This window comes from Erinaceus europaeus, chromosome 17 (genome assembly GCF_950295315.1).
Source record: "Erinaceus europaeus chromosome 17, mEriEur2.1, whole genome shotgun sequence".
NCBI classification, from domain to species: Eukaryota; Metazoa; Chordata; class Mammalia; order Eulipotyphla; family Erinaceidae; genus Erinaceus; species Erinaceus europaeus.
In genome coordinates, this window is record NC_080178.1 from 81,997,751 (window position 1) to 82,016,726 (window position 18,976).

The window sequence follows — 18,976 nt, forward strand, 5'->3', positions numbered from 1 at the left end:
TTCAGGTCCTGGTGCAAGATGGTGGAGGGGGACATAGGTGGGGAGTTAGAATGTCTTGCAGAAAACTGAGAAATTTTATATGTGAACGACACCTGTATGTACTGTTTACCATAAGCCATTAATCCCCCCACCCCAATAAACATAAAGAAAAAAGGTTGCAGGATGGGCCTTCAAATTACTGTGGTGGAATAAGGTGACGGATTGGTTGAGGGCAAAATGTATTAATACCTATCTTATGTAAATATGAAAATGTACCCTTGTCAACACACACACACACCTGTGTATCAGCACATCCTTGATAAAGTGATGAAAGATAACATGCTTACCCTGAGGAAAAGCAGTCTTTTTTTTTCTTTCTTTCTTTTATTTAAGAAAGGATTAATTAACATAACCATAGGGTAGGAGGGGTACAACTCTACACAATTCCTACCACCCAATCTCCATATCCCACCCCCTCCCCTGATAGCTTCCCATTCTCTATCCCTCTGGGAGCATAGACCCAGGGTCATTGTGGGTTGTAGAAGGTGGAAGGTCTGGCTTCTGTAATTGCTTCCCCGCTGAACATGGGCGTTGACTGGTCGGTCCACACTCCCAGTCTGCCTCTCTCTTTCCCTAGTAGGGTGGGTCTCTGGGGAAGCGGAGCTCCAGGACACATTGGTGGGGTCTTCAGTCCAGGGAAGCCTGGCCGGCATCCTGATGACATCTGGAACCTGGTGGCTGAAAAGAGAGTTAACATACAAAGCCAAACAAATTGTTGAGCAATCATGGACCCAAAACTTGGAATAATGGAGAGGAAGTGTTAGGGGGATACTCACTGCATACTCTAGTGTACTTCTGCTTTCAGGTATATATTTTGCAGTAGTTTATGGATACATGTGAACATATGCTCTCTCTCACAGAACCTGGTCTATATCTAGGTTTTGGGACTTTGTTAGAAAGTGAACCACCTGGGATGGAATTAGAGTATACTATGAAAGGAAAGGTCTCATCCGAGTAATGAAGCTGAAGGGTTGTCACTCCACACGTGAAGTCTCTGGACACAGTCTTAAGTGAAGCAAGTTGAGGTGGCAGTCGTTGCGTTGGTTAGGTTGTGATCAGCAGATGCAATATTATTTGATATGGATTGGGAGAGGCATATGGGAAAGTGGGCCCTATCCAAGGGTTCCAGGACTGGGGGAAGTAGAGGCTCTATAGTGGAGATGTGAGGTTCCTGCTGTAATTTGGTGAGGTCCTGATTTTAGTTTCCCTTTCAGATCTTCTTACTCAACTTCTGTTCATGAGTGGAATCATCCATACTCATTTTTATCTTTCTGACTTAGCTCACTTAACATAATTCCTTCTAGCTCTGTCCAAGATGGGTCAGAGAAGGTGGGTTCATTGTTCTTGATAGCTGCATAGTATTCCATTGTGTATATATACCACAGCTTTCTCAGCCACTCGTCTAGAATTGCCAAAACCATCTTGAGGAGAAGAAACAGAAATGGAGGCATCACACTCCCAGACCTTAAACTATATTATAAAGCCATCATCATCAAAACAGCATGGTACTGGAACAAAAATAGGCACACAGACCAGTGGAACAGAATTGAAAGCCCAGAAATAAATCCCCACACCTATGGACATCTAATCTTTGATAAGGGGGCCCAAAGGATTAAATGTAAGAAGGAGGCTCTCTGCAATAAATGGTGCTTGGAAAACTGGGTTGTAACATGCAGAAGAATGAAATTGAACCACTTTATCTCACCAGAAACAAAAATAAACTCCAAATGGATCAAAGACCTGGATGTCAGACCAGAAACAATCAAATACTTAGAGGAAAACATTGGTAAAACAGTTTCCCACCTACACCTCAAGGACATCTTTGATGAATCAAACACAATTGCAAGGAAGACTAAAGCAGAAACAAACCAATGGGACTACATCAAATTGAAAAGCTTCTGCACATCCAAAGAAACTATTAAACAAGCAAAGAGACCCCTCACAGAATGGGAGAAGATCTTCACATGCCATATATCAGACAAGAGACTAATCACCAAAATATATAAAGAGCTCAGCAAACTTAGCACCAAAAAAGCAAATGACCCCATCCAAAAATGGGCAGAGGATATGAACAAAACATTCACTACAGAGGAGATCTAAAAGGCTAACAAACATATGAAAAACTGCTCTAGGCCACTGATTGTCAGAGAAATGCAAATTAAGACAACACTAAGATACCATCTCACTCCTGTGAGAATGGCATACATCAAAAAGGACAGCAGCAACAAATGCTGGAGAGGTTGTGGAGACAGAGGAACCCTTTTACATTGCTGGTGGGAATGTAAATTGGTACAGCCTCTGTGGAGAGCAGTCTGGAAAATTCTCAGAAGGCTAGACACGGACCTTCCATATGATCCAGTAATTCCTCTCCTGGGGTTATACCCCAAGGACTCCATAACATCCAACCAAAAAGAGATGTGTATGCCTATGTTCATAGCAGCACAATTCATAATAGCTAAAACCTGGAAGCAACCCAGGTGCCCAACAACAGACGGAAAAGCAGTCTTATATCATGTAACTGAGACTTCCTGGCAACAAAGTCTTTAAAAACATATAGTTTTAATGCAGTCTCAGTTGAAATTTAGAACTTTGTTTTTCTGGTGGAATTTGATAAAATAATTCTAAAATTTATTTGGAAATACATAAAATCTAGAGAAACAAAATATTTACTTAATATTTATTTATTTAGAGGCAGAGAGTGTGAAAGAGACCACAGCAATGAAGCTTTTTGTTGCCAGAGCACTGCTCAGCTCTGGCTTATGGTGGTGTGGGGAATTGAATGTGGGGCTTTGGAGCCTCAGGCATGAGAGTCTGTTTGCATAACCATTATGCTATCTACCCTCTGCTAGAACAACCAAAATAAACTAAAAGAAAAAATGGAAGATTTATATAACCTGATGTCCACACTTGCTGTTAGCTTAAGTAGTCAGTGTGTAATGTGTTGTTGGCTTAAGACAGGCAAATAGGCTGATGAAACAAAATGGAGAGCCTAGAAAGAAATGTGGTCTAATGATTTTTGGTAGAGACTTCACTAACAGGAAAGTGGCAAGGTTTCTCTATTTGTTCAGTTTATTTTTGCAATAGATGGTGCTAGAATAATAGAATGTCTAGACTGGGGGAAAAACTGACCTAGCTTAAACTGTGCACAAAAATTAGTTTGAAATAGGTAGTAGGTCAGGGGAGATAGCATAATGGTTATGCAAAGAAAGTCTCATGTCTGAGGCTCTGAATCCCCAGGTTCAATCCCCTGCTCCACCATAAGCCAGAGCTGAGCAGTGCTCTGGTGTTTCTGTTTGTATCTCTCTCTCTGCATCTCTCTCAAAAATAAAATAAAGTATATGTATACGTATGTGTGTGTGTGTGTGTGTGTGTGTGTGTGTGTATAGATAGAGTATAGATAGAATAGATAAGAGTATAGATAGATAGTGTGTGTATAGATAGAAAAAAGAAATAGGTAGTAGACTTTTTTCTCTCTCTCTCTTTCTTCCTTTCTTTCTTTTTCTCTTTCTTTCTTTCTTTCTTTCTTTCTTTCTTTTTTTTAGTGATTTACAAAATTCCACACCATTCCTACCACTGGAGTTCTATGCTTCTCCCTACTGTCCAGTGGAAACTGCCATAGTTCTACCAAGTCATAGATGTGAGTAGAGCATATATTGCTCGTCTTTATTCACTCCTATGACCCTGTCTTCACTTCCTTTTGTAAGGCACACCTACACCTACTCCACTTACTTCTTTGAGCATCCTTTTTCTTCTTCCCTCTCATAAGAAACTATATATGGGCCCTGGGGCAAATAGTTAATTGTATTTATACATTTTCTTCAAGTTTGGGAACTACTTTCTGTCCTTATCCAGCTTTCTAGTTCTATTCTCATCTCTGACACCATCTTCCCAAACAGTATTTTTAGTCCACCTGCATGTTAGCTATCAAGTTTAGGCAAAAATTACTAAAGTCATGGGCCCTTAGAAACATACCTAAAGTAGACTTCCTAGATTCTTTCCACGCAGGATCCCTGATATTACCTGCTGTATTCCTACTTTTTGGTTCTTGTTTATTAAATACTTAGCCCTGCTTTATATCATACCTCCTTTCAGCCTCTAAGTTGCGCTATGATTCCATCCTCACCTCTCTGGGCAGAAGACTTCACCAGTGTGTTCCGGGATCTCACCTCTCCAGAGCCCGACATCACTAGAAAGAGAGAGACAGGCTGGGGGTGTGGATCGACCTGCCAACACCCATGTCCAACAGAAAAGCAAGTACAGAAGTCAGAACTCCAACATTCTGCTCCCCATAAAGAATTTTGGTCCATACTGTCAGAGGGGGAGAAATGTCAGGAGAAGATGACTAGAGGACTCTGAACTCCCAGTTCTATCAGGACCCAGAAATAGGTGAGGAAAAAAGGGCATTCAGAGGTAATAATAGGTGTAGGTGTGGCTTAGAAACAGAGAGGAAAATGGGCAGATGTGTATCATGTGCAGAGACAGTCATTGAGATAATAGCCCACATCTGTGACTTTGGGAGAACTACTGCAGTTTCCCATGGTCGGAATGTGGACACAGATCTCTGGTGGTGGGAACAGTGTGGAATTATACCATCCTTATCCCACAATTTTGCAAATCAATGTTAAATCACTAATTAAAAAATTAAACACTTGATTATCTGGAGAGAGAGAGAGATAGAGAGAGAGGAGGGAGAGGGAGAGGGAGAGTGAAAGGGAGAGAGAGAGAGAGAGAGAGAGAGAGAGAGAGAATCAGTGCCTGACTTCCTCTGGTGGTTTCCAGATTCTCTTCTCCCTCAGTGATGGTATCAAAGTAAAAATTCGTAGGGAGTTGGGTGGTAGCACAGGTTAAGTGCAGGTGGCACAAAGCGCAAGGACCAGCGTAAGGATCCTGGTTCGAGCCCCTGGCTCCCCACCTGCAGGGGAGTCGCTTCACAAGCGGTGAAGCAGGTCTGCAGGTGCTTGTCTTTCTCGCCCCCTCTCTGTCTTCCCCTCCTCTCTCCATTTCTCTCTGTCCTATCCAACAATAACAACAGCAATAACAACAACAATAACTACAACAGCAATAAAAAACAAGGGCAACAAGAGGGAAAATAAATAAATAAGTATTAAAAACCAGATAAAATAGAGTTGATTGAAAGCAAATGAAGTTGCTTATTCAGAACATGTTAAGAAAAGGATCAGCATCTGGGTGATGGGTCACCTGGCAGAAAACAAGTCTCACTATGCGCCAGGCTCTGATTTGAGCCCCAGCACCATCTGAGAGCACCAGTGGATGTCTGGGGGGTTCCTCCATGAATGGAATAGTGGAGTGACACTGGAGTCTCTCTCTCTCTCTCTCTCTCTCACTCACTCTCTCTCTTGTTTTCCTCTTCTAAATGAAAACATTAAAAAAGGAATACACAAACCACAGATAGAAAATTATTTTGAATAAAATCTGATGGTACTTATGTTCAGAATTTAGAGACAATCCCTACAACTCAGTAAGGTAACACAATTTTTAAAACAGACATAAGATTTGAAGACATTTCAGGTAGGAAGATAAACAAGTGGTCAAAAAGGCCTATGAAAACTGTCACTGTCATTAGTTAGCAGGAAGATGCAAATGGTACAGGAGAAGCTACACAGATATATTGCTAGGCCGCTTCTAGATTAGCCGCCACCCGAAGAGGCCTGCTGGGCTGGTGAGACAGCTCGCTGGGAAGGCTGTTGCTTTCCTCTGCAGACAACCGGATTCGAGCCCCCACAGATCACATGGGAGTATTGTGAAAGGGAAGGAAGCCTCAGAGCTGCTTGTGCTTGTGCTCCCCCAGCACCCTCTAAAAACAAAGGACCCAAAGAAAACAAAACAGAAAAAGACTGGAAAGTTCACATTTTAACAACTATTGGGACCATTGAAATTTTATTATAGTTCCAGTGAAAATACAAAATGACAGTTCCTTTGAAATGCAGACAGGCAGTTATTTATAGTATCAAGCTTGTTGTGTGCAGTTTACCCAATAATTGCACATTTAACCTCAAAAAAAGTGTTTGTAGAATAGTTGACTGCGAATTCACATATAAGGAGCCCCAAACTGGAGAATTCCATGTTTTCATTAATGGAAGGAGGAACAAACAAACTGTGGTATATCCATGCAGTGGAGTACTAATTGGCAGTAAGAAGGAATGAATTCCAAATACATAGACGAATCTAAAGGTCTATGTTACAACACCATGATTATAAAAGCTCAACAAAACATGTTAAACAAGTGACAATGTGTTGTTAGTTTTCGGGCTGGCTTCACGGGCAGGTAACAGAGACGACCAGAGACACACGGCTGGGCCGGGAAGCTGTATTTCTTTATTCGCGAACAACGATTCATAAACTAAACCAAACTAGTCACCACACAGCTCTCTCCTGCATCCTTCTCCTCACCCGGCTGTGCCAAGAACTCTGGAACTCTGTAGGGGTTCCTTGGGGCGGGGACAAGCGGGCTATGTGAAACCACCATCTCCCAGAGATGGGGGGAAGGGGACCAAACCAAACCTCATGGAATACCAACAACATTAGACACAAAAAAGCACAGACTGTGTGTTCTTTCATTTACACGAAGCTTTAGAAAAGGCCTCAGGATGGGAGGGAGGTGATTTGAATGTGTTGTGCGTGAGTTTTCTGGGGGACTGCCCTATTTTTATTGTTTATGCACGCTGCAAACTCACCAGACTGTACATTTGAGATGTGTGCAGTCTACTGTGTGGAGATTGTACTCTGAAAGAACCAAGAGTTAGTTATATTTCAATATTTACATTTTTCTACAATTTGCAGATCATATTTTATTTTTACTAACTCTGTACAAGGCCCAGGTCTTTATGTGGATAGGTGTATAACAGAAATCTCTTTCCCTCCTTCCTTCTGTAAACCACAGGGATATGAGAGGTGGGCAACCATAGAGAGCAAAATTGTATCTGAAAACCTGTCTCAGAATGTGCTGTCACTTGGAGCTTGGGCAGGGCTATAATCTGAATGTGTAACTCTAGAAATGGTTGCTATGGTGATAAGCCACTTTACTTAAATAGCATGTATTTTTCTGAAAATTCAGAGAAATGGTAACAGTTTCTAGTAATCGTGTGCTGGTATTAACTTGCAGGGACATGCCTAGAGCTCACAGGTTTTGCATCCATTATCACCAGATGAATTCATCAGGTTAAAGTTATGCCTATGAATTATGAAATATGTATATTTAGCCCAATTTTCTTGTTGCCTATCTCTCCTTGCACACATGGAGCCCCTCTTTCAAGATTAATAGTACGAGCTGGAGACATCAGCCAAGGGTGCTGAATTACAAGAAGATGAAGCTGGAAGGGAACTTGTAAGGTCATCTTTTTTATCATTTTGCCTCTCTAGGCCTCACTAGGCTTCTGTAGTCCCAAATGGGAAGCACCTGCCATAGATGAGGGTCAGCTGCAGCCCCTGAAGTGTTCAGAGATGCTGGCTAGACACAGTGCTGAGATCGTGTGTGTGTGTGTGTGTGAGTGTGTGTCTGTGAGTCTGTGCGTGTGTCTGTGTGTGTGAGTCTGTGTGTGTGTGAGTCTGTGCGTGTGTGTCTGTGCGTGTGTGAGTGTGTGTGTGAGTCTGTGCGTGTGTGTCTGTGCATGTGTGTGTCTGTGTCTGTGTGTGAGTGTGTGTGCGTGTGCGCGTCCCCGTTTATTATTTATATGTTTGCACTGGATCACTCTTATTTTGTAAACTTTGTGAGTTAATATTGATTTGCAGAATTATGGGCTAACAGGTATGATTCCACACCATTCCCACCACCAGAGTTCTGTGTCCTCATTCCCTCCATGGGAAGCTGCAGTAGTTCTCCCAAGATCACCAATCACCAATATGAGCTGATTCTTTATCCCTATCTATCTATCTATCTATCTATCTATCTATCTATCTATCTATCTATCTATTTATCATCTATCTACCTATCATCTATCTGTCTACCTATCTATATCTATTACCTCTCTCTCCATATATATACTTCCTGTCTTTTCAATGGTTCTGCCTTCACTTCCTTTCTAAGTCACACCTACACCTATTACTACTTCTGAATGCCCTTCTTTTTTCTCATTTCTCTCCTGGTCCTGATAGAATTGGAGTTCAGAGCCCTCTGATCATCTTCTCCTAACATTTCTCCCCCCTCTGACAGTATGGACCAAAATTTTTATGGGGTGCAGAAGGTGGGAGTTCTGACTTCTTTACTTGCTTCTCTGCTGGCCATGGGCAGTGGCAGGTTGACCCATACCCGCAGCCTGTCTCTGTCTTTGCCTAGTAGGGTAGGACTCAGGAGAAGTGAGATCCTAGGACACATTGCTGAGGCTGTTTGCCCAGAGTGGTCAGGAGGCAGTCATAGTTATATCTGCAACTTGGTGGCTTGGATCACTCTCTTATAAGGAGACTTCTAGCCATTCATCATCCTAGTAACCTCCCTTTAAGTGTTCTCTGCTAACTTTACCTGTTCAAGCTCATCATAGTGTTTCAAGTGTGAGTTCTTAATGACTTTGTACAAATTTAGAATAATTATTTGTCTAGTTTCTAAGATGCTTTCTGGTGATAGTCTGGTTTCCTTGGCCAGTGTGAAATGCATATTACACCTATAGTTTCGGGTAGCAGTCTACCATGACTTTTAGATCTTCTTTTGGGTTAATAATGATTCTCACAGTGCTCATTTAGACACCTTCCCCAAGACAGAGTATTAAAATTCCTCTGTCAACTCTCTCTTCCTTTGTACAATCTATGGGAGCTCCTCACCTTCTATTTGCCTTTCACGACCTAGAAGTAACTCAGATAAACTTTTCAATTTCACTTTTCATTTCTCTGTCCTATTATAAGATGATGGTATAAAAACAAGATTCCTGGTGACAGATGCTTCAGGTCCTGGTGGAATGGGGCTACAGAGCTCTGGCTTATTTCCCCTATCACTACTCCTCTGGCAGTATACACCAGACATAATTATTTTTGGGGTGCAGAAGGTGGGAATTCTGGCTTCTTTAATTACTTCTCTGCTGGACATGGGCATTGGCAGGTGGATCCACACCCCTAGCCTGTTTCTATCTTTCCCTAGTGGGGTAGGGCTCTGAAAAGATGAGGTTCCAGAAAGCATTGCTAAGGTTGCCTTCCCAGGGAGGTCAGGATGGAATAATCAGCTAGTAACTTTGTATACTGGAAATTGTCATGTGTTTGGGGAGCAGTAGAGTTCTACCCTTAAGGCAGTAACAGTCCTATAAATCTACATTTTCTTAATGAAGTGGGAGATGAACTAATAAGACAAATTAATTTACATCAATATTAATGTGTTAATTTCCTCCACACATTTCCTTTTTTAAATGTTTTATTTGTTTTTTTATTAATGAGAGAGATACCAAAAAAGACAGCAAAAGAAACACCAGAACACTGATCAGCTCTGGCTTATGGTGGTGCTGGGAATTGAACCTGAGATCTCGGAGCCTCAGGAATGAAAGTCTTTTGCATAAAAAATATGCTGTCTCCTCAACCCCCTCTAAACATTTCCCAAGAAATGTTTGGGTTGCTTTGTATTCTTTCCAGAAATAGTACTTAAAAATTATCAGAATTCAGTAATATAGGCTGTATATGCTCACTGAAAGGTCTCCTGCATTCAAGATAAGTATCATACAACATCCTAATAGTCTACAAAGCTAAATCTCTTTGTTTAGTATAGTACTGGCCTCTAAGATATGAAACCTATCTTGGAAATTTCAACTCATAAAATTTTAACTCACTTGACACACAAATTCTATGAAGACTTGAATTTAAGTATAATCTCTCTTTTGACATTCTGATCTTGTGAATTATCATCCAAGAAGTTGACAAAATATTTTTCAACATGTCCACTACAACTAATATTGAAAAGGAACAGAAATTTAGTCATTCTCTTTTTAATGTGCTCAATTTCATATCTGGTTTTAATGATTCCATTCTCTTTCACTGTTCCATTTGTTACTATGCTTGAGGATTAACGTTGATTCAGAAGTTGTGGTTATGAGGACCAAGTGCTCAAGAACAGTTTCTATTAGTGATTTAATAATGGCTTCATGGTCATAAGATTGTAGAGTGCTAATCCCAGACTACACCCACCACCACAGTTCTGTGCCCTTTTCCCTCCCCCTGGCTCTCCCCCTCTACCCCCCACAGATAACCACTATAGTTTTCAAAAGTCTTAGTGAGAGTTTGTATATTTTTTCTTTTTAACAAGTTCATGTGTTTCAGTTCATTAAATCGCACATATCAGTGGAACCATCCAATAATTGCCTTTCAAAGAAATGCACATCTATTGGTAACAGATATAAACTATAACAATAAACACCAAATTAAAGAACCTCAAGGGTGATAAAAACAAAAAACAATGAAGGAAATATTTTTAAGTACTAGAGAGAAAATTACATTATTTATAAAGACATAGAAGACTATGAATTTAAATGTATTATACATAAGAGTGTATATATACAGGTCATCTGTAAATATATGTAAATACATCAAAAGAATCTTTTAGCTGTTTTAATCTCACCGTTCTTTGCTTCAACATTCTCTATCCATTTCTTCCTCCCCATTTGTCTCTGTCTCTATCAAAAAAGAAGGAAAATGGCTTTTTAGAAGTAAGTCGTCACATATCTCCATGGCTTGTGCTCCTGGGTCTGTTTGATTGTGTGTCGACTTGTTGAGGGCTAAATATTCCCTGTTTCTTTCTCTGTGGCACTCCTTCCAGTAACTCTTACAAGGTGGGTCTGGTAATGGCAAACTTTTTAGTTGTTGTATACTTGGGACTGTTTGGATTGCTCCTTCATGTTTGAGTGACAGCCTTGAAGGGTGAAGTGTATGTGGCTGTAGTTGTTATCTTTTAAAACCTTGAGTATGCCTCTCCACTCTATCCTGGTCTCCATGGTTGCTGCAAGTCTGACCTGTACTGCCTTCATGTCACATTCTTCTTTTTCCCCGGAAGTTCATACAACTTTTTCATTGTCCTTGACTTTTGATAAATGCTGTATCTTGGTGTAGGTCTATTTGAGTTTAAGAACTTGGGAGTTCTTTCTGCTTCCTGAACATCTACATCTGACCATACCCAGAATTTGGAAAATTCTTTGCTGTTATTTCTTTGAATATAGTTTCTTCTCCCTTCTTTTCTTCCCCTCCTGAGACTGCTATGGTTCTGCTATTTGCTTTTCTGATGGAGTCTTGAATCACTTGAAGAGTTGTCGTATATTTTCTAGTCCTTTTTTATCCTTCTAGTTTGAAGTTAGAGAGTCGTGTCATTTTGTTTTCTTTTTCTGATGTGCTCTTTCTACTTGAGTGTCTTTCACACCCTGTCCCGTTGTTTTCAGATTCTCCATTTTCCTGTCAAGTGACTCTTTGAAGTCATGGGTTTCTTTCCTAATCCATTTCTCCATATTAAATTGAGAGCTTTGTATTTCTTCAGATTTCCTGACAATGTAGTTCCTAAATTATTTCTCTGACATCTCTTTTGATTCTTCGTCATCAAGTGTCTACCCCCGTTTTGGCTTTCTAAAACCAGAGCCTTCCTAATTTCACCCATTTTTTTTTTTTTTTTGGTTTCTGTTGTTGGCCAGCAGGTGGCGGTGGATTATGCTTAGTATGTGAGTTTCTGGCGGAGGGGAGGAGTTTTGAACAAGTGGTATCATGACACCTGATGTCTCTTAAACAGAGTCCTACTTAGGGGCTGTGGGGTGGGGTGGGGTCAAGATCCCAGACCTCTTTTCCTTCCCATATGGTGGCTGGGACACCTGCAAGTTTGGTTGACTCTCCTGTTACCACCACAGTGACACAGTGTTCAGCTCCCCCTGGGATTCACCCCCAAGGGCCTACGGCTTCTGCAGCTCGAAACAGCCATGCTGAGCTCCTTTCTCTCAGGCCACTTGTTCCTGGGTGTTCACGTGGGCCCGCTCGATCTGCTGCGTGGATCTAAACACCTGCCAGCAACACAGTGCCGCTGGCTTTTCTCTCTTCGCCTCCTGCTCCTGCTGTCCACGTGCAGCCATCAACCTTCAGGTCGGGGTTTATTTCTTTCTTTATGAACATTAATCCGTGTCTTGTCTTTTATTCATAGCGCACTTCTTCTGAAAGATCTTCTGTGAGGTGTAAGAAGGAACGTACAGACAACCTGGACACGGGGTGTTCCAGTTCCCCACTGAGCAGTTCTAGACTCAAGGAAGAGAAAGAGAAAGCCACTGCAGCTTCAAGCCAAGGAATGACAGCCAAAATCAGTGCGAAATCCATTGTCGTGCCTAGAACCAAAAAGAAACTGTAAGCTTCCCTTCAGTATAGAAGGGAAAAATGGAACTGCTCTTTGAGATGGGTGAAGTGACAGCACTGTTCTGAGCTTCTAGCCTTTAGCTCTGCTGTGCCCTGATAAGGGCTTGCAGCAGCTGGAAAGTGCAGCTAGTTGTCTCCAAAGCAGCACAGCACTGAAGGACAGCCACTGTCAGGCTTGAGGGCTGGCTGTGGCGGAAATACACTCACAATGTTTTCAGAGTTGTTGAGAGGGGCAGACACCCTCAAAGCAAGAGTAGGGTCATTATCTGCTCAGTTTGCTTCAAATTCTTATATTTAGGCTCATTTGGAGGGGAAATTAGGGCTAAATGTGGTCAAGACTGCAAGTAATTATGTGCACTTTGCACTAGAAGACTTTGTTAAGAAATTACTAATAAACTTGCCATAGGAGTAACAGCAGAAGTTTTTCAGCTATTCACATGTGTTCTTATGATTGCAGACTTCTGTAGGTTGGTTAAGAAACTTATTTTAAGCATAGGGAAATAGGAGGTCTTGTAACTGCTTGCCATTAACTTGCTTCTAAATTCCAAATGTGTTGATTGAATCAATAAAAAAGATGTCACCTCATGCACATTAATTTTTATGTTAACACAGGTGGATAGAGTAAGATCCTCTAAGCCCTAAAGCAATTTATGAGCTTGGCCTGCTGCTGCAAAGGTAGGCATGTGTCTGGGGAAAGAGTCATGAGGTTGGATTGAGGGGGGAGGGTGCATCATTACTGTTAGTGTGACAGATATGTCCTTTAGCTGCGCAAATGATTTTACATGGGAGGTCAGACATGGTGATCAAATACTTCCCCTGACCTTCCAAACAGAACCAAAAGAAGATATTTGAATTTTTCCCTCCTTTTAAAATTTGTTTTTTAATTATCTTTGTTTATTTATTTATTTGGATAGAGACAGCCAGGAATTGAGAGAGAGAGAGAGAGAGAGGGAGAGGGAGAGGGAGAGAGAGAGAGAGAGACCTGCAGCACTGCTTCACCACTTGCAAAGCTTTCCCTCTGTGGGTTGAGACGGGGGCTTGAACTTGGGCCCTTATACATGGTTACATGTGTGCACCACCACTTGCCCCCATCCCCCCTTTTTTAAGTGGTGATGTAGTTTCATTCCTTCTTCACATGTGATGGTCAGACCTCCAGAATAGTCTACACCTGACCAGCTGAACACATGTGTACCAGTTGCCTGTGAATTCAAATGTTTCTGGAGATTGATTGGAGGACACTGTTCTGTTTCTGAATAAGTCAAAGATAACATTACATGTGTTGACCCTGGCTGAGTAGTTCTGGTAGTATTTTCTCAGTGCTTTTAGTGTTTCTCCCCTAGGGGAGTTCACCTATCAAAGCATGCCTAGTTAAAACTGCTAGGATTTAATTTTGAAACTAGGCTCAACATGGCTGTCTTGTACTCCCTTCCACTGACTGCTTCTGGTCCTATTGGGCACCTGTAAACCCTCTCCTGAGCTTCAAGCCTTCTCTCAGGGTATAGCGAGTCAGTCCTGGGGGAATATTTTCTGTCACAGTACTGAGAACCTCACCTCATTAGCAAAGCAGCGGTTTCCTCTCTCTCCTGTTCTGGAGGCAGAAGTGGGAGCTGACTGCTGGGACATGGCTCTGATTCTGTCCATCCCCTGCGCATGGAAATGGGATATTGAAAATGCTCTTACGTTCATAGAATATATTCTTTGTGTAGTACAGTCCAAACTTCTATCCATGTTCCTCTCTAGCCTTAAATTAGCGATTCCACTCAGCAAGCTTGAATGTAGTCTCAGGACTGGCTCTTCATGAAAAGTGAAGTTGGCTCATAACTGTGGGATGTGTCTGCACCTTTCCCACCCCTTGCTGGACCAGATCTACTTTGCCATACAGTGTATTCTGTTAGCTCTCATCCAGCTAGACTCCATCTTATCCATTTAGAACCATTTGGGTAGACACTCAGCTCATGCTTTCTGAAGGGGGTTTTCATATTATCCTCATTATCTGGACACACAAGGCCAGTCCAAATCTGAACTTCATGTTCCCAGCTGCTGTACCTCTCTACTATCTGGGATAATATGGCCATGCTTTCTTCATTTGTTTTCATTTGTGAAATTAGTGAATTGGGTTAGACAAAAATAATAACTCTCAGTGCTCTGCTTATAGGAACTGTTTTTGTAAGAATTGGTTAAAAGTGAATCTTTGAAAACAAACGGACAATGATCAGAGGCTCTCACGCCCCTGCACTGCTCCAGCTTACCTTGCCTCTTTGAAATCATTAAGAATAGTCAAGACCAGGCCAGCAAGATCGCTCACTTTGATAGCGCACTGCTTTGCCGTGTGCACAAGCTGGACTTGAGTCTGACCCCCACCACGCTGGAGAGACCTTTGGCGTGTGCTCTCTCTGTCTCTATATGATAATGTCACCTCAAAGCAGTGAAGCCCTGGTGACAACACCCACATTCCTGAAGGAGGAGGAGGAGAATGAAGAGGAGGAGAAATGTTTAGATCTATTACCAGTTTGATTTTTAGGAGAAAATTCACAGAGGGTCCATCATTATCGCAGAGCCAGAAAGGCCCAGTGAGCTCGGATCCTGGAACCCACCTCATGATTTTCCAGACCCCTACCCCCCATCCACCTGCCCTGTTATGCTCCTGAGCCCACCGAGCAGGTATGTTTATTTGAGGCTCACACTGACCTCCACTGTATGAAAGTATGAAAAGGCAAACACTGGTGTGGCTGGCAGCTCTGGTTCTCTGTGGTATCAGGCAGGGAGCCTGCACTGGGCCGCGGAGGCACCTGAGCTCTGCAGCATGGAGTTGGGAGGGGGCTGTGTCATGCGTGACCCAGGGGCGCCCTCACTGCAGGACAGCACAGAGCAGGTATCATCTCTGAGGGGTTCAAGGGCTCAGAAACACTCCTGGATTGAGTAACAAACATGTCAGAGCAGGCAGGATATGACAGAAAGAGAGAAGTACAGGCTCGTGGCTGGGGGAAGCAAGATGAAATCAGATAAGACCTTGAATCCGAGAAGAAAGGGAAATAAGTTGAAGGAGGGAACACAAAAGAAAATTCCCACCACAGTATATTAATAAAGAGCTGTAATTGGATGACACATGAGCTATGTCACACATGATCCCAGCTGCTTGCTCTAGTTGTTCAAGGTAAAACTGGCCCTTCTGGGTGGCACACAAACACACCTAGATAAGACACAGCCTCAGGAAACAAAGCCTTGGGGAATGGAAGCTGAGAGGGGCTGTGATTCTAAGAGTTGGCCACAGAACAGTTTTCTTAGGAGTAGGAATGCTGGGGGGGGGGGGGTGGGTGTTTGGGAGGGAGAGACCAAAGCATTTTGTGCTTACCACAGAAATTCTTTGTTTAAATAATTCTATTTGACTCCAAAATGTAAGTTCCAGGTTAGACAGATGAAAAGCAGTCAGTCTTGAAAATGAAGCTTTTAAAATTCCAGCCCTGCTGCTAGAATAGAGAAGAAAGGCTTTGTTCAGACATGCACTCCCAGCAGTAAGCAGAGCTTTGAAATTGGCCAGGGAAGTGGGGTCCCAAAATGGCCATGCTTGGCTGGAGACCAAGAAGCTGTGGCCTCTGGGAAATGGCCTGGGGCTGGATGCTTTCTACCTGCCCCTCAGAACCACCCTGTTCTCTTTGGGTGATCTTGAGGACCTGCATGGACATGCTCCCTTGGCCTCTGGATTAGTGGGGAGTCTGAATGAGAGCAGCAACAGGCAGCCAGAGGATGGGAGAGCAAAGTCAGCATGGGTCCCTGAGCCTCTGCTTCTGGATCACCTCTGCAGCAGCCCTCTCAGTGCTCCCTCTGCCCACGTCGGCCCAGACCAGGGACTACTTACTGCCCTGGGCTACTGTGCCTTCCTCTGTGGGTTTCTCTCAGTTCCTGTGTAAAGGGCGGCTTCATTAAACACTCAGCCACTCTCCAGACAGTGTGAGCCACATCACACCCAGGCCCATTCCGCATCACTCTTGTGCAGGGTTCCCAGTCTCCTCCTGACTAAGAGCCTAGGGAAGTAGGGGGAGGACAAAGGAATCCTGCCCTCCCACCCCGGAATACACTGATTCACCTGGATGGCCACTAGGGGTTGAGGAAGAGCTGGTAAGGCCCAGACTGAACAAGACAAGTGTAGCACTTCCCAGCCAGATCTGAACTTCAGTTCCACCTGTGGCTTCCTTTGGGAAGCTTACAGGAAGCACACTCGAGTTCTCACAGCCAGGAGGACCAGCCGCCCGGGGCAGAGGCTGCCTTGCTGTCCCCTGCCTGTGGACTTGTGGGCACAGCAGAGGCGAGGAAGACATCTCCCTGGTATGTGCGTGTGTTTCTTCTTTACAGGTGCTGAGATCACTTGACAGCATTTTAGGGTCTCCCTGGTTCAGTGTTGTTCAGGAGCCTGTGTTTCTCTGAGTGAGCTGGCTTAGAGCTGATGTTGATTTCTACTCAGCACATTGTTATCACTTAGTTCTCATAGTTGAGCCAGTTTCCTTTGCCTTTCTTCTTCAAAGGGAGGCCATATTCATTGTCTGCCTTGCAGGGTTTTTATTTTTCTTTCTTTTTTTTTTTGTGGCTGCCTCCCTAAGCTGCTGGTATAATCAACTCAGCTCTGTTCCCTCTTTGCCCGGTCTCTATACTTCCCTCCATTACCTGGAGCCGTCCTCAGCAGGAGTGGTGGGAAACCCACCTGACGTAGTGATACACAAGTGACGGGGCCACACTAAGTGTTACCATGGCCCTCTCAGTGGCTTCCCCTCTTTGTTATACCTGCACAAAAGCTGGATGCAGTGATCCGGGGTGAAGTACTCAGCAGACCTGCTCCACCAGACATGCAGTGGTTCCTGGTGTGGCTCAGAGGACAAGGCCAGTGATGGAGTGTGGCCTCCTCCCCCATGCAGGTGTCACTGAACTGGCTTCTGCAGCATCTTCAGGCCGTGCGTGGTATCAGTACAGAGGTCAAGCAAATCTTTGCTGCCCTTGGGGAACAAAGACACTGTCTTTGACCCTTCACCCCCACAGTGAGTTCTGCAGGCAAGATCCTGAAAAACTTCCTTGATTAGGGAAGGTTTTTCTCATCCCATCAGCAGCAGAGAGAATTGTCTCCATATCCAGGATGATCTTGAGTTCTGGCCAAGGGGCAACGCAGGTGAAAGAGGGCAAACAGCTGGCCCCTTCCAGGCCTTGAAGAAACCCTTGTGCATAGGGGCAGCTGGCACTGCCTGGTGCAGGCATTTGCTAACCTAGGTTTACTGGGGGAATATCTTCTCACGGGCTACTCTTTGAGCCCTGTCAGTGCAGGAGTCTCTGTCTTTTAACAAAAGCTTCTCTTCAGGGTCATGATGTAACAATAGCAGCACCACTTAACAAAGAACTTAGCACAAATCAGACTGTGCTAAAGTGTGTGTGTGTGTGTGTGTGTGTGTGTGTGTGTGTGAGAGAGAGAGAGAGAGAGAGAGAGAGAGAGAGATCCTTACAACTCTTGGGGTTGGGTCTCATGTCCTTTCTCCAAGGAGGTAACTAAGGCACAGAAAGGTTAAAATTCTAGTCCAAGGTCACATAACTAAGCAGCAGCAGAAGCAGGCTTTGGACCCAGCTATCAGGTTCAAGTGTGTTGCCACCACTGCACTATGTGCTTCACGAGGCTTTTGCGTTTAGGCCCAAGACTCCTCTGACACGGGGTCCCAGGCTTCCAAAAGGCCAAGTGGTGTGCGAGCACCTATCTTTCAGCAAGAGCCTCAAGCAGGGTTCTGGCGGGCTTGAGGCTCCAAAGCAGAGAAGGCTTCTCTCACAAGCTGCGTAGTTGAGTAAGTTCATGCCAGGGAGAGCTACTTCATGAGAGAATCTGCATGAAAAATAAGCAAGTAAAATAAACTGGTCATGCCAAGAGCACTCTTCAGATGCCTTGGAGGTGTTTTTGGCTGAGGAGAGGACTCCCTGTCCTCGTGAGGTGTGCTCCTGAGCGGCTCTGCTCTGCAGACTTGGCAGATGATGCAAGGAGTCGAGGAGCCGAGTACACAGCCCCTCTTGGGGAGGCCAGGGGCAGCGAGTCACTGTGATGTTCCGATTTCCCGTGCTTCTCCATCAGGTGGCCTGTATAGCTGTGTGCCGAGAATGGGGAGTTCAGAAGGCAGCTGCTGAACCGTGTCCCCGCCTTGCCTCTCTCCCATCCTTCTTTAGTTCTGGTCATTGCTCGCTGCTTTGAGATAGTGTCACCAGGAGTGGCGCTTTTCTCTTGTCATGTGGCAGCTTCTGGTTCCAGGGGCACCGCTGCTTCTAAAGGACCAGGCCCATTCTGTGGTGCTGGGTAGGGAAGAACCATGTTCTGGGAGGAAGCCCAGCAGCCAAGATGTCCCAGCCAGTCCTGTCAGTCTGCTGTCGCTGGTCAGTCCTGGAAGAAGAGAAGGAACTCTTACATGGGTCCTTGTTGTCTTGGAACTTTGGGAGGAAAGGCTCCCAGATGAAAGCTCCCAAGGTCCACTGAGATGGGTAAGTCTGCACGAGATTTGCTCTTCCTTCAGAAGCAGGAAGAGCTGGTTGTCGCTGCTGTCCCTTCAGGACTCTAGCACAGAGTCGAGTCATGAAACCTCAGCCCTTCAGCTGCTTCCCGAGTTCCAGCTACCAC

At 43.9% G+C, this 18,976-nt stretch overlaps 1 protein-coding gene across 3 annotated transcripts in view; it reads left to right on the forward strand.

Moving 5' to 3' along the window:
- STK33 (serine/threonine kinase 33) overlaps nucleotides 1–12,930 on the forward strand; it is a 110,221-nt gene extending 97,291 nt beyond the window's left edge. For all 3 annotated transcript variants that reach the window (XM_060177221.1, XM_060177220.1, XM_060177223.1), the window contains one exon: nucleotides 12,140–12,930. In XM_060177221.1, coding sequence (XP_060033204.1) covers nucleotides 12,140–12,340 — 201 coding nt within the window. In that variant the 3' untranslated portion in view covers nucleotides 12,341–12,930. The remainder of the gene's footprint in view (nucleotides 1–12,139) is intronic.
- Nucleotides 12,931–18,976: the final 6,046 nt, after the last annotated feature.